The following is a 15,643-nucleotide window of genomic DNA, read 5'->3' on the forward strand; positions in this document are numbered from 1 at the left end:
AGTGAAATTCTCTGCAACAAGAAATCATAGATGAGTATCTACAAGTTCATTATAATGAGCTTTCAACCTTTTGACGTCTTAGCAGCTGCAAACACCTTTGATCTTCCTACTTTAGATCCCCTACATTTCTGCATGAAACATGGGATCCCTTGCTGAGATGACCCATGCCATGAATGGGGGGGAAAAATCTCCCACTGCCCATCAATGGCACAGATTCACCAACTCAGACATCTCATTTCTTCCCCTCATCCTCTGGACCTAAAAAGGGGGAAGGAAGTATGGGACATCTCACAAACCATGAGGGAGACCTTGTGTGTGTCCACAGAGTAACTGAGCCTGGGCATGGAAGGGTGAGAGCTGGTAAGCATATGGCACAGTGAACGTGCGATGACATTCAGAGCAGCCAATTCCCTGAGAAAGAGAATCCTTTTGTTCCATCTATTAGATGAGCAAAAAAGGAATGGAGAAATCATATAAAATGTAATATCACATTTTAAATCAGATTAGCATTTTCAAAAAGGTTATGGTATCCACTGCAGAGAAGAGTGCCATAAGAAAATAAAATTATCTCCCTATGCAGATGTAGCTTCCAAGAAAAATGAAACACATTCAGAGTGGGCTGTAACTTACCACCATCTTTCATGCCAAATCTGGGTTATCTTGGGCATTTCTTTCCATAGGAACTAGACTTTCCCTATTAAATAACTGGAAAAGATTACCGCAACCACCCACCGAAGTCAGAGGGTCCTACAAGTATAAATTAAATAATTCCTTTCCCTTAACTGATCTTTTCAGGACAATTTGTTATAGACCAGTACTGTGCAGCGTGAAGAGAAGCTAACACAGCACAAAGAAGTGCTCATTTCCTCCTAGCTCCACAGTGACTTTCTGCAGCCCACAAAAGATGTGTATGTCTCAAAGACTAGTGCACAAATAATCAAAGTCTTCAAGTATATTACATGTTTATAAGTCAGTTCAAAGCAAGAGGTCTTAACCCATTTTCTGAACAATCTTCCTTTTTTTTTCCCCCAAATACCTGGCCCTTACAAACAGTAGAGAAGCACTTCTTAAACTTTAATATGCATACTAACTACCTGGGGATCTTATTAAAATGCAGATTCTGATTCAGTAAATCTGAAGTGGGGCTCAGGGTTCCGAATTTTTAACAGGCCCCCTGGTGATGGGGATGTTGCTCTTTGCTCTGAGAGGCAAAAATCTAGAAGATTTCCTTCACCTAAAACTAAGACCTCTCTCTCCCTTCTGGGAGAATTTTGCTGAAATTTCTGAAGGACCCCATTAAACATTATATGGTCCCATTCATTTGGGGAATATAAATAATAGTGAAAGGGAATAGAAGGGAAGGGAGAAGAAATGGGTAGGAAATATCAGAAAGGGAGACAGAACATGAAGACTCCTAACTCTGGGAAACGAACTAGGGGTGGTGGAAGGAGAGGAGGGTGGGGGGTGGGGGTGAATGGGTGACGGGCACTGAGGGGGGCACTTGACGGGATGAGCACTGGGTGTTATTCTGTATGTTGGCAAATTGAACACCAATAAAAAATAAATTTATTATTAAAAAATAAAAAATAAATAAAACAATCCCCCAATAATAGAAAAAAAATACAGCTAGCACTTATTGGGTAATTAGGCAGTGTTGCAGGAACCTGACGTATGTAACCTCATTTAATTCTCCCACTAACTCAGGATTATCACCCTCATTTTACAGATTAGGAAACTGAGTCACAAAGTAAGGAAGTAACTTTTCAAGGTCACAGAGCTGGTGAAAGGAACGGGGTTTGAACGCAGCCTGGCTCCCAAGTTTTCAGGTAACCACTGCTCACACTGACTCCCGATAAGAAAAAGGGAGAGACTTCCCGAAGCCAGATGTCTAGGTCGTCAGGAAAGTGAGACTAGGCTCTCAGACGCAGTATTGGAGAAAACGCAGGACACACAGAAGCGCAATGTTGCCACATGGTCACCACCAGAGGGAATATGTATATTTGTCAGTCACGTTGCACAGCCAAGAGAGAAAAAGCAAACGTGGTGCATTTTAAATTTTCCAACCGGGCTCCTCTACACACCTTAGCAGATGTTCTCTGAACACTGTTAGAACAGCCTACATGCTGTAGAACCACTGCGAAACTTCCAACTAGGAGGACAGAAGAGCCCACTGGGACCGGCCGTCAGCCAAGGCACGGGGTGCCGCTGCTGAAATCAACTCGCTATTCTCTCCTTTGACTCTCTCTGGCCCATCTTGGCCCAAGACGAGGGAAGGGCGGGGTAAAAGCTGCTGTCGCACCTTGCACGCTCGCTCCCAACGCCTGGCAGAAAGGCGGTGTCTTTGCAGCGGAAGAGAAAGCGTGAATAGCACCAGCCGCGTGGTCTAGGGACCCTGCTTGGTTTCCCAGCCCCGGAGCCCGGGCCCCGCCGGAGGTGCCCGAGGTGCTGAACCGGGCCGGTCGCGGAGCCACGGACGCCTGGGGAGTTCCAGTGGCGCTGTCCTAGGTGCCAGCGATGGCTGCTGGCACACGGTGCCACCCGCGGCGCGGCCGGGTGGCTTTGTCTACGGCCAGGAAACTGAAGGGCGCCTGTCTGAGTAAACATGCCCCTAAGAGAGGGGCACGGTAAAGCAGCACCTGGAGGGTGGGGAATTCTAGAGAACTGTAGAAGGCGGACGGCGGGGGAGCAGGGCCCCGCTGGGGAAATCAGTAGAGATCTGCCTAGAGAAGGGTTTGCAGCCGCAGCACGCAACATAAGGGGATGTGTCCGCTTTGTGCAGCGCACCGGCAGGCGGGACTTCGGGGACCGGACCCTTCCTCCTCCCCGATACCCGCACCCTGGAGACGTTTAACTCTGGCACCGAATGACCCCGAATCACTCTGTGGGGGTGGAAGGAGGGTGGAAGGAGAAGGAGAGTGCAGAGAGGAGGAGAGAGGAAGCCCAGCCAGGGGTGGTTGTGGGAGGATTTGAGCAGCAGCAGCAGCACGAAGAATATCTGCTTAGAGATGCTCCTTCGTTTCTAATGAGGGGTGCTGCCTAGAAGCACCAAGCGCCAGCCAATCGCAGTGCTGCTGAGGCAGGGAACTAGGGGAGGAAGGAGGGGAAGGCCAGAGACTGGGGTGGGGGGTAGTAGGGAGATGCCCAGGCCCTGGGGGAAGCGAGCCACGTGCCTCACTGATACTAGAGACCCAATGCAGCTCCAGCTGCCTCACTGCTGCACACCTGGAGGGTGGGGGTGGGGAGAGAGGAGGACAGAGAAGAGGAGGAGCCTCCTTTGCAGGTGCATCCGTCCCAAGAAATCTCTTAACACAAGCATCAAAGTCCCACGTCTCCAAGCCTACCCCCATATTAACACCACCCCCCTGGCTTGCTTCCTACCAAGCACCCTCCCCACCCCCACCAACCCGCAATTCCTAAAGACCTTGCCAGATGCCCAAATTCTTAGTGAAGAACAAGGCAGCGAGATGCCTAATCAGCAGCCTGCATTTGGTGCACTTGATTAAACCGGCAAAGAAGCTCCTTCCATGCCTGTTCACCCTGACACGGCCACTGTCAGAGACGCCCCCACCAGCTCTTTGTGAAGAGCAGTTCCCCTGGAGGTAGGGAGAGACAGATTGCTTGCACACCTCTGGGCTCAGTGGCTGCAGCCCTTAGCGGAAGAATTCAGGCCCAGCAGATTAACCTGCATCTTGGGCACTGGGAGAGCACTCAGCTGGGTCACGCATTCAGAGGCAGGCGGGGAGGGGGGCGGGGAGCACCCAACCTCAGACTAAGGAAACCATGAGCTCCGATGAGCTGTTCTTCTCTGGCTGAGAAGAGGACTCCAACTCTGAGCTGTCTGGGCTGTATCATTAGAGATTACCTCCGCTGACACATTCATTCACTCCACTCACACTGGAACTTAAACTGAGTCCCCAGAGTTAGCTGGATCCCCAGCCAAATGGCTGTTTTATTTATCCATTTGTCTGTCTACAGGATTTTGGCCCAGACTCTTAAAGCTTCTGAACTGATAAGTCCCTCAGGGAGCCTTGACTTTCCCCACAGGCAGATAGTGCGGGTGTCTCCCCAGCTGGTAGGCATGGGGGCCGAGGGGGTGGCTTTAACGGAGGAAAAGGGGAGTATGAAAGAAAATTGTGAGATTAGGGGCAACCCATTCTATATGAAGGGCCCGGGGCGGGGGGGGGGGGGGGGGTTGCTGAGAATCAGACAAAGCCCAGCCCAGAAAGGGGCAGCCACAGGAATACCATGCACCCAGGGACGCTAGAGATTTCCACATAGGAAAAATCAAAAACCAAAAGTCTTACCTTGAAAAGCACTAGTGCCCACACTGGCCTCTACAGCACCAAGCTTGCCCCTTAGGTACACGGAAGTAAAGACTGCACTTCAACAAAGGGGCAAATTGGCACCAGGAGAGGGATGGGGGATGAATTCCAAGCTAGATTTCCACCCTTACCCAAAGAAACGCAAAGGGGGAGAGGGGAGGTATGGTGGGCAAGAAAGGATATGGCCAGTCGATGAGCTTCTTGGCGTATTTCCTGACAATGTTATCTTCTCCGAAGATGAACAGGGATCTGTTGACGGTGAAACAGTTCTGCCGGACGGGAATGGGGTTGTACAAAGCCATAGTCCGCGCCCTCTGCGCTTTCGACTGCTTGTAGGCGGCCGCCGGCCCCGAGGCCGGCACCGGGGTTCCTTGCCGGTTCCTGCTCTGGTCCGAGTCTCCATCGCCCGACCCCGGCCTGCCGACCACCGCCTCCCCGAAGCGAGCCATCCTGAAGTTTAAACAGACAGAAGACACACAAAGGTGATCGCGGCCCGACACCCGCACACAGCAACAAGCAGAAAGACACACGGAGACTCAGAGCCGCATCCAGACGGAGCCCGGGGACCACCGCCTCCGGGGAGCCTCCGGGGAGCCTCCGGGGAGCCTCGCGAGCTCCTGGAAGAGGCGGCAGCGGCAGCAGCAGCCCCGCCGCTCTGAACTGTTGAATCTAAATACAACCTCTGCGAAGCTCCATTCCTCAAGGAGGAGGAAAAAAAAAAAAAAAAAGCAGGGGGAGGGCTTGGGGGTGCTCAGTTTCTGGAGGCAATTTTTTTTTTTCAAAATGCCAGTGTGTGGTGGCATTCGGGGACTGAAGAGGAGAGGGGTGGAGTAGGCTGCTCTTCAAACATAGCTCCTCTTCTGGCAGACGCACCACCTCGTTCTGGGAGAGAGGCAGGCACCGGCCCGCTAGGTAACAGTTTGGTGATTTATTGGGGGTGGGGGTTGGGGAGGAAGAGAAAAATGAAAACAAAAGAACTTTAAAAAAAAAAAAAAAAGGCAAGGGCCGGGTTATGGTGACATGCTTTACAACGCGAGCCCCGGCAAGTCCATCTAAGAAATTCCACAGCCAAGACTTGGGTCCTTAAATCTGCCAGCACAGACGCATCCAAAGGTTGACAGAGAGGGAGGGGGGAGAGCGATATTGAGGTTCCTGCGCAAACCGCAACGCCCAAAATATCAAAATAAGAAGTCAATCCAACCGGAGAGGGACAAACGACTTCAGGGCTCCTGCGGCTGGGAGAGAAGTTGAGCAGCATCCAGAGAGCAGCGAAGCCCGAGTGCCAGCATCCTGCCGGAGCGCTCGCCGCCGCCGCCGCCGCCTCCCCGGATCAGCACGCAACAGCGATCCGCGGCTGCGCCGGGCGAGGGCGGGAGCGGGAGCGGGAGCGGGAGCGGGAGCGGGAGCGGGAGCGGGAGCGGGCGGGCGGGCGCTGGGGCGAGGGAGGAACAGGTTGCAGCGAGCCCGGCGGTGGCCTGGCCCGGGAGTTGTCCAAGGGCCGAACTTCCTCCCGAACGGCTCGGCTTCCCCTGCCCCCCGGACGGCCGCACTCCGGGGAGCGGAGGGGGCGTGGGGGAGGAGAGGGGAGGCGCGGAGGGGGGAGCCGGCCGAGCGCAGAGGCGCAGCGGGGCGCGCGCCGGAGCGCCGGGAGGGGCGGGGGCGGGGCCGGCGGGGCCGGGAGGCGGGGATGGAGCCGGAAGGACCCCGGCCGCGAGGCTGGTCCGGCTTATTGGTCTATGGAGCCGGGGGTAGCGGGCCCCGCCGCAGCGGCCCAGCTGGAGCCGCCTCTCCCCAAGGGACGGCGAGGGGAGGGAGGCGGGCGCAGCTGGCGGCGCGGCACCGACCCCGCAGCAGCGCCGAGCCCAGCCCGGCGGGGGCGCACACGCACGCGCGCTCGCACTCGCGCCTGCCGTCCCCGCCGAGGCGTCCGCGGGAGCTGGGCCCGCGCGGTGCCCGCCCGGGAGGGCGGTGGGAGCCTCGGCGCCCCGCGCCCCGCGCCCCCCGCGCCCCGGGGCCCCCGCGCTGCTCCTCCTCGCCTCCCGGTCTCCAAGGAGCGCTGCCCGGGCAGCAGCGGGGAAGACAGCACCCTCTCCCCATCGCCCCACTCGGCCACCCGCGGGCCCTGGGAGGCACGCCAGGACCTCTGGGGGCTCCGCGCTCCGGTGTCGGTGCCAGCTCCCCTTGGGAGCTTCTGGCCTCCCCCTGCAAAGGCGATCTGGGGAGGCCTCTTGGGTTCCGTTTCAGCGGAGCCCTGCGCATCCATTTCTGGAAGACTGGTCCAGTTATTGGACCATCGATGGCGAGTTTGGGGCTAACACTACCTTTATCAAAGTCTCAACAATCAGGGGGATCCACCCACCCCTACCTTTCACCCACAGGTCAGCTCCGCTGACTTCCTCAAACCCACCTCATTAAAGGAAGAATAAAACAATTAGTATCTGAGCTGCATAAGTGGGAAAGGTGGGCTCCGAGACCCTGAGAAAGAGTCCCTAGGTTTAGCAACCAAGCCCTTCTCCACAGGTAGACTCTGGTTTGAACTGAGCACAGGACCAGTTGTCTCCTTCCATGTCTACACTGGCTGGAACACACTTTGATCTCCTTTTTGCAACCTCAGCCTCAAAACACACCCAGCTCTATGCACATCCTATGTGTGGGCCTGGCCATGGGCGCATTGACATAGGTCTCTATGAGAACGCAAGTGACTATATGTGTGAGGGGATAGTCCCAGGGTACTGGAAATCCAAAGGAATGGTGTCAGTGCTGCCCTTGGGACAGCGTGCTGACCTTTTGATTCAGGGTAGCCCATTTCAGGCCAGATTTACTATTCAAGGTGTGTCCACTCTAATGAGTATTTTGATTTCACATTACTGCCTTACTCTGCACTCTACCAGCCTTCACTGGAGGGCACCATTCTTTCTGGAGACCTAGTCAGAAGTGAAAGGGGGAAGTGGTGCTGTGAACCACAAACCATCAGACGGTTTAGTCATGCACAACGGTCACAAGTGGCTGTCTCAGTAACCCTGTAAGCTGCAGATGAGAAAGGGCTTTCAGAAGTGGTCAAACCCATGGTTTCAGGCAGGGCCGTGAATCCATAGCACAAAATTCATTCAAATCAATCATCTGATAAATATTTTTGAGCACCAGGTACTGTTGGCACTGAGGATATAATAATGGACAAAATAGATGACCCCCCCCCAAAAAAAATGTGTCATTTTCTTTAATATAAATAAATAAATAAATAAATAAATAAATAAATAAATAAGGTTCTATAGCCTCACTGACTAGACCTCATCCTCACACTACAACTTCACCTCTTTTCTCTGGGTCCTGGCCTTAGCAGGCTTCAGGGTGGTATGCGTGTCTGTTCATGCTCAGAGGAAGCAGGGCTCTCTAAGCTTTACCTCCTAGAAGAGGTTCTTAGAAGACCTGGAGCCTCCAGATCTGGGTCTTCAATGTCACCCACTCAGCAGAGAGGCAGTACTAATTCCTTTTCCTCTCTCAACAATGTCCTGGGTTCCCTGTGGCTGCTATGATTCTTTAGAGACCTAGGTTCCCCAAGACAGAATACTATAGTTGGAAATGTGAAGACCCAGTGAAGCTGGCGCTTGCCTCCCTGCCTTCTGAGAAGATAGGATCACAAATGCATGGGTTGGGAATAATGTTGACTATGCTGGACTATGAACACCTCTGCAGGGAAGTTATAAATGGGGACTTCATTGCAGGGGGAGGGGGTAGAGGGGAAAGAAGCAAACATGCTGGCCTAAAAGTCTTTAGGAATGGACTTGACCTAAGGGCAGTAATGGTGGGAGGGAGGCATACTCTCATACTCTACCACCACCACCACCACCACCATCCACCCCACAGTCACACCTCCTCAGACCTTTGAGATCTATGAACGTCTCCAATGCCCCCATTCGCCTAGCTCCCAGAGAGCTAGAATTTCAATGGCTAAACATATTCTATGTGTGTTTAATAGTTTTCAGCTTACATAAGCCTCACAACAAATCTCGGAGATCAGCCTGGCAACCCACGTATTTTGACCCTGATTTGGTGGACAAATTACCAGAGTTTCAGAAACCTTAAGTAATTTTCCCTGGGCTTTAACACATCTTTGGACTTCTACTTTATGGCTCTTTCTAACATCCAGTCTAATCTCTTGTGGATGGTAATAGTATAATTCCAAAGCGTTCATTGTCATGAGAAGAGACTATTCAATCACACTAAGCCCATGGGAATTCTATGCTTCCCATCCTCAAATTGAATTGGATCAGTAGCCACATGCTCCTGTCCTGGGGCCTTGCTGGGAAGATGCTAGCCTAGGAACGCATGTACTGCCCTTAAGATCCAGGGGAATCCATAAAAAAAAAAACCTGAGGTCAGGTCATTGCCATAATGTTCTTTATAAGGGAACTTGGTGCCCATTTTCCTTCCCATGTCCCTCCTTCCAATGTCTTCTTAAAGACCCACATATGGAAATGTAGAAAATCAGCATTTGGTCGGAACTGACCGGAAACCGGTTTCCTAAAATCCCTTTCCAGCCCGCGGAGGGACGGTAGCCATATTTCCCTGTTGTTAGAGCACCATCTACTGGTCATTTGCGAGCACATCGCTGTGAGCCTAGCACCTGGCAGCCCAGCACCCTTAGCACAGCTCTCTCTGAACTTAGAAAATAAGTCAATCGGAGAAGGACAAACAGTGTATGTTCTCATTCATTTGGGGAATATGAATAATAGTGAAAGGGAATATAAAGGAAGGGAAAAGAAATGTTGGGAAATATCAGGAAGGGAGACAGAACATAAAGACTCCTAACTCGGGGAAACGAACTAGGGGTGGTGGAAGGGGAGGAGGGCGGGTGTTGGAGGGGAATGGGTGACGGGCACTGAGGTGGACACTTGACGGGATGAGCACTGGGTGTTTTTCTGTATGTTGGTAAATTAAACACCAATAAAAGTTAATTAAAAAAAAGCAGAAAAATAAAAAATAAAATAAATAAATCATCCCTAAAAAAAATAAAATAAAAAAAAAAAAAAAAAAAAAAGAAAAAAAAAGAAATGCCTAAAGAGGTGATCTCTTGTCCCAGCCCTCTACCCCTCTGTGGGACTTTGTTGAGGTCCAAGCCCCAAATTTTACCACAATGCAGCCATCCCATATCACAGTACTTGGAAAGTACAGCCCCACACACTGGACACGAGGTCAACATGCTGCAAGTACACATGCGTGCACACACATATACACACATGGTTAACGTGGTGCAACCAAATGTTTTTCTGCATGCCTATTTTTCTGAAACCAGTGACCTGCAAACTCGAATCCCAAAAAGATCTGAGAAAGCAAGTGAAAAACTTTCCTAGGTCAATCCCATATAGATGGTTTAATATCAAAGCTTTCACCCTGTAGCCCCTCAACTCCAGTGTACTATCCAAAATCCAAACTGGAGGGAAGGCGACTTGTAGAGAGTATCTCGAGTCTCCTTTGGAAAAGGAATGAAACCAGTGGGCTGAACTCTCCCAGACCAGGAAGGCCTTGGGAGTTTGTACTAACATGGATAATCATGAGCAGCATGAGTGGAGAAGTACTTATCCTATTCCCCTCATTCATAAAGCTCCTCCAAGATCTGTCAGGCCTTGGGCCATCTTCCCGTGAGATTTCAGCCCATCACTGCAGAGTCTGCAAATCTAGCCTCATCCAAAAAGCATGTGCCCCGCCCACCAGCCTGGCTTCCTCGTTCCTTCCTCCCCCACTGCCAGTTACACTCAGATAGTTTATGGTTAAGCTATCAGAGCCCCTTTTGTTCTATTTTCCCCCTGTTGAGCTTTTCCAAGAAATAGACTCTTATGCAAAGCAGTACTCTAAGGAACATAATGCAGAGAGGATTTGGGAGTGGGTTCTTAAGAAAAAAGTTGGCAGGCGACCATGTGCAAATTCATTGCAGAGCAGAGGAGCATTATGGCAACGCAGACATCTTAGGAATCTGGTGGCTTCCACAATACCTTACAGCCCTTACTTGGGTGAAACATAACTTTACATCCTTATGTAATGTCCATCCCTAGAAGCAGCATTTCTCAAACCCATGCCTGAGAAACCCCACAGCTCTAACACTCTACCAGCTAACTATAGATGTGCAAATTTTGCTTAAAAAATGTTTTAAAAACCATTCATTTATGACAACTCAATAGTCCCTGGGTGCCAACTGTGATAATGTTATCTCACTGCATCTTTGCTGCAGGACTGTGAGGCATATTCTATTATCTGAGGCACAAAGGGTCAGGAATTTGTCCAAGGGCATAGAGGTAGGAAACAGCAGAGCTGGATTTCCTGATAATAAGTTCAGGACTCTTTACAATCTGTAGCTACTATTAATACGCTGTATGTCAAAATAATTCTTTCCTTGCTTGAGAGTCCAGTTATAGGCATGATCTTGGACCTTGGAGAGGCGAGGCATGAACCTGAGCTAGAAATACTCCCAAAGGGTTAAATTTCTAAGAAAGCATACCACCTGTCTCAGGGCTTTCATGAAGATTAAGTTAATTTGTGTAAAGCTCTTAGAGCAGTACCTGGCACACAAGTGCTATGTATGTATCTGTTAAATACATTTCAGCAGTGGTAGCTGTGACCACAGTAACACGGAGCAAACCACGTATCTAGCAGCTTTCTGTTTCTGAGAGCAGACTGCAGAAGTGCAGCCCGGGGATGACTTTGGTGTGTATGCGGTGGACAGAAGAACAGAGAAATATAAGTGTTTGGGACTTGATCAGAGAGATAAATAGGGGAAAAGAGAGAGGAAGGAAAAACATTAGAGACCACAGTTCCAAAGAGCCCAAAGACCTTGGTACCTGGGAGAGCTACGTGTTTGTTTACTTATTCATTCATACATAAGCCCATTTCATGAATACTTATTAAACCCCTTTAATGTGCCAGGCATTTTTCTCGAGATTCTGAGGCTCAAGGATAAATTAGACATGGTCAACGCCTTTGAGAGCTTACATTTGAAGAGAGGGGAAGGGCTCTACACAAGGCAGAATGTAATGTGCGCCATAGCAGTGTGTACGATGAGAGTGAGAACAGAGAAGCGAGCTACACCTCTGGCTGGACGCAGGCAGGAAAAGGAAAGAATAGGGGAGATCCTTTGAAAGAGATATCACTGGAGGTGGGGAGAAGCAATGTGGAACGGTAGCATGGAACAAGAATGCCTGAGCTGTGGAGGGAACGTCAGATGCATGGAACTGATTAACCAATCAGTATGTTTATTGTGTTTCAGTGAATCTAGGATCATAAAAATGCTAGTATTATACTTGAGTCCTTTTTCTCCACCCTAAGATAAAGTCACTTTCAGCCTGGACAAAAGTGAAATATATTCAACCTAACAAACATTAACCCTTATTGGGAAAGTCCTTTTGGAGCTTCAATGTTTAGCCCCAGACATCCAAGGATCCTTGCCCCTTTAGTGAACCTCAACACCCATCCTCTGGGCCCAGCCTTGCGTCCTGGTCAAGGCAAAGTGCACGTGGATGGAACTGGAGGGTATTATGCTGAGTGAAATAAGTCAATCAGAGAAGGACAATCATCATATGGTTTCACTTATATGTGGAATATAAGAAATAGTGAAAGGGATTATAAGGGAACGGAGGGAACTGAGTGAGAAAAATTAGAGAGGGTGACAAACCATGAGAGACTCCTAACTCTGGGAAACAAATGGTTGTGGATGGGGAGGTGGGTGAAGGGATGGGGTAACTGGGTGACGGGCACTGAGGAAGGCACTTGATGGGATGAGCACTGGGTGTTAGTACATGTTGGCAAATTGAATTTAAATTTTAAAAATGTAAAAATAAGTAATTAATTAATTTTTTAAAAAGACAAAGTGCAGCAGGACGACTCTGCAGAGCACCAGCTCTGACCTCTTGGGGTGAGTGGGGGATGCATTGGTATCTAAGGGTGAGAACAACCGGCGGAAGCACGCCCATCCATCCGCCCCCTTGGCCTCTTGACTCAGAAAACAAAATACAGCCCACGCATTGTAAAGCTTGCTCAGCCTGGGTGGTTCAGTCTGATTCATTCATTCAGCAAACATAAAATGAACACCTTCCCTGTGTCAGGCATGATGTCAGGTGCTAGAGCAAAGGAGGAAGTGCCCAAGATGAGAAGGTGCCTGAGCTATAACCTGAACTTGCTGGTCTTAATCCCTTTCCCACACTTCACTCTTAAAGACAGTATCCCATCCCACTAGCAGGAAAAGCAGCTCACAGCTGAAACAAAGCCTAGAGGAATCCTAAAGGCCCAGAGAAGGGAACTCAATTCCACCACACCCACCAGTCTTGCCTCTTACAGGACTCTTCGGGTTGGAATCATCAGCAGATTAAGCCACCACCTGTCCATCACCACACCCTTTCTCTCCCACTCTCTCCTACACTGAGCAGCTGGTTACACCCACCTGGTATAAAATAATCAGAGTGAATAAGGCATTCCCATATGATATGGACTTAAGGCCAGTTTTGAAACGTGCACCTGGGCAGGCCATGTGCTGGTTCTGCCCCTTCCACTCCCCTAAAACTGCACTAAGTCCTCCACTGGCCTCTGATGACCCTTGTTTCTGCACCCCCCTCTTTTTTTCCTTGACTGCTCTGCAGCATCTGGTACCCTGACCTCCCCTCCTTCTCAGAGATTCCCTCTCTTAACATCCCACCTCCCAGGTTCTCACTGTCTTTTTCCTTCTCTTGCTCCTTTTATTCCCCTCTTTATTGTGAGAGTACCCCCATAGGGCTGTTCTTAATACCTGCATCTTCTCTGACATCTTTCCTTTCAGGGTCAAATCCTTACCCACACTCCCAACTACCCCCTCTGCTTCCACACCTAGTCTCAGCCTTCCTTTTCCACCTCCTTTCCAGATCCAAATGCCCAATTAAGGAAACTGGTATGTCCATATGGACTGTCCGTCATCTCAAACCCAACGTGTTTAAAAGTGAATTCATTGTAATTTCTTCGAAACATGCTCCCCTTCAAAAAATTCTAGTTCCTACTGAAGTGACATCATTCTCCCTGTCAATCACTTAACTTCAGTGGTTCCTTGTTGCCTGAAAAATGGCCAAATTCCTTAGCCTGACAGTTCAAGACAATTTGCGTTCAACCTACCATTCCAACACCATCCTCCCATGTACCATAGTATCAACAAAGTTATATATCATGGCCACTCCTGCGTCAAAACTCTTGCTTCAGAGCACCTGATTCAGACTGACCCAATAACATCCTTCCTCTTTTCTGCTTCTCCAACTCCTAGGTATCCTTCAAGGTGTGGTTTGGTTCAATTCTGCCTCCTTCATGAAGCCTTCCATAACCTCTCCAATTCTATCTGTGATCTCTACCTCCTATAAACTCACAGAACTTCGTTTCATTCATATAGTACCTTGTTTACTTACTGTCATTGTTGTCATGGGTAAAACTTTACCACTAAATTCCTATTTAATTTTTCAATCATATATGCCTTGTCTTCTTCACTATGGTGTAAGCTTCTCAAGTGTAAAGGACATATCTTCCCCTTCACTGCGTTACCTAGATGCCTGCATCATGTTATACTCATAGCAGGCCTTTACTAAATATATCATCAATGAATGAATCATTGAGTCTCCTGCAACTCTTTTTGGTGAAAAAGAGTTTCAGCATTAACTGGTTAGCTGGTTTCCTGTCTGAGGGGTTGCCCTTCCCCTAACATATTCTGGCCCTAACTCTGAGTCTCTGCTCTGTTTTCACCTGTTTCCAGCTGTTTTTCTCTGGGTTAAATGTTCATCTTCCCCTTGATACCAAGAAATGATGCCTTCCTCTCCTGTAGGAGATCAGCTGACTCTGAGGATCTTTACCAGCACAATAACAACCTCACCCTCATTTTATCAATCATCAAAATATAGGGTTCATTCCCTTATGAGGAATATCTTCTGCTTTTTAAAAATATGGTTGAAATAAGATTTGGGGAATCACCTATTAAAAAAAAGACATTCAGACCCCCACACAAAGAATATTATCAGATCTCTTTCCATTGAATATAAAACATAGAAGAATAAACTTCTGCTTCAAAAAAAATGAACTATAGTCTTAAACTGGTTCTATCTCTTCTCTCTATGAAAAGACAAATGTCATCATCAGGCTTATTTCCCTTATAAAGAATTACAGTGAAAGAGACACACACACACACTTTTGCCTATGTGCTAAGACACACACTCAACTCTGATCTGATCTCAAGTTCTGCCAGCCAACTGTATAAACATATAAAGTAATCTTCCCATGCTGTTGGGAGCTTTCAGACAGGCCTAATACATTATATTTAAATGGGAAGAACTACAGAATCTTTTGAAGATTTCTAAATATTCCTAATGTGCCATTTAAAAATGGGAGAGGTGGAAATGTAATTCTCAATCAAAATATAAGATTTCCAAAATACTCCTAAGACCTTTAACAAGCCAACTCCTTGGACATATGCACACATAGATGCACTCATAATATAGCTCTTTCCCTTAGATACTTATTCTTGATTTTTTTTACATAATCCTCCATCACTCCGTCACAGTCTGCAAAAAACTTCTGCCAGATGTGAAGCAGTCAAGCATTATTAATATAATAACCCAAAGCTTCCTATTATACTATTTTTCTTTTGTTAAAATCGTCCCTATTTTCCAGTAGGTCATGGCTTGACATTGTAAATTCCAGGACTATTAAAAAAAAAAAAAAAGAGGAAAAATGGACATGCATCAAACAAATAATAATTACATAGAAAAGTATAGGCAACTTCAACTTCATTAATAATATTAATTATAATTGGGTATTAAATACTTATTATTTAATAATAAGGCACTGCACTAAGCCCTTTACTTTCCTTATTTCTGAGAATAATCCCGTGTGGTAAGTACTATTATAATCAACATTCCGCAGATAAGAAAAGCAAAATTGAAAGAAACTAAATAATTTGCCTCAAGGTCGGATAGGTGGTAAATGACATAGCAAAAAGTCAACCATAGGTCTATTCGACTCCAAAATCCATTATCTTAACCACCACAGTGCAGGGCTTCTCATTGATACAATTAATAGAGACTTGGGCTAGTTACTTTATTTCATGCTACAGTTCCAAGATGTAAGAAAATGTCCAGACATTACACAGCAGGTGCCGGGGGCAGGTGGGTCTCAGGATCAGTGTGAGTCAGGAGAGCACGTGAGACAAGACTTGCCCCACAGTCCTGGTTGGGTTTATGACTGCATGTGCAAAAATCCCAGCAGTAATGCCTGCCCTCTGAATCTCAGGAGCCTATTGATAGACCAACTGGGACAACAGATTCCCAAGT

General features: G+C 48.3%; 1 protein-coding gene across 2 annotated transcripts in view; it reads right to left on the reverse strand.

Annotated features, from left to right (window-relative positions):
- The window catches only part of CACNA1E (calcium voltage-gated channel subunit alpha1 E), a 382,345-nt gene that overhangs the window by 306,684 nt on the left and 60,018 nt on the right, over nucleotides 1-15,643 (reverse strand). For both annotated transcript variants that reach the window (XM_041773141.1, XM_041773134.1), the window contains exon 2: nucleotides 4,506-4,772. In XM_041773141.1, the coding sequence (XP_041629075.1) occupies nucleotides 4,506-4,772 (267 nt within the window). The remainder of the gene's footprint in view (nucleotides 1-4,505; nucleotides 4,773-15,643) is intronic.

Source organism: Vulpes lagopus, chromosome 1 (assembly GCF_018345385.1).
Source record: "Vulpes lagopus strain Blue_001 chromosome 1, ASM1834538v1, whole genome shotgun sequence".
Taxonomy (NCBI): domain Eukaryota; kingdom Metazoa; phylum Chordata; class Mammalia; order Carnivora; family Canidae; genus Vulpes; species Vulpes lagopus.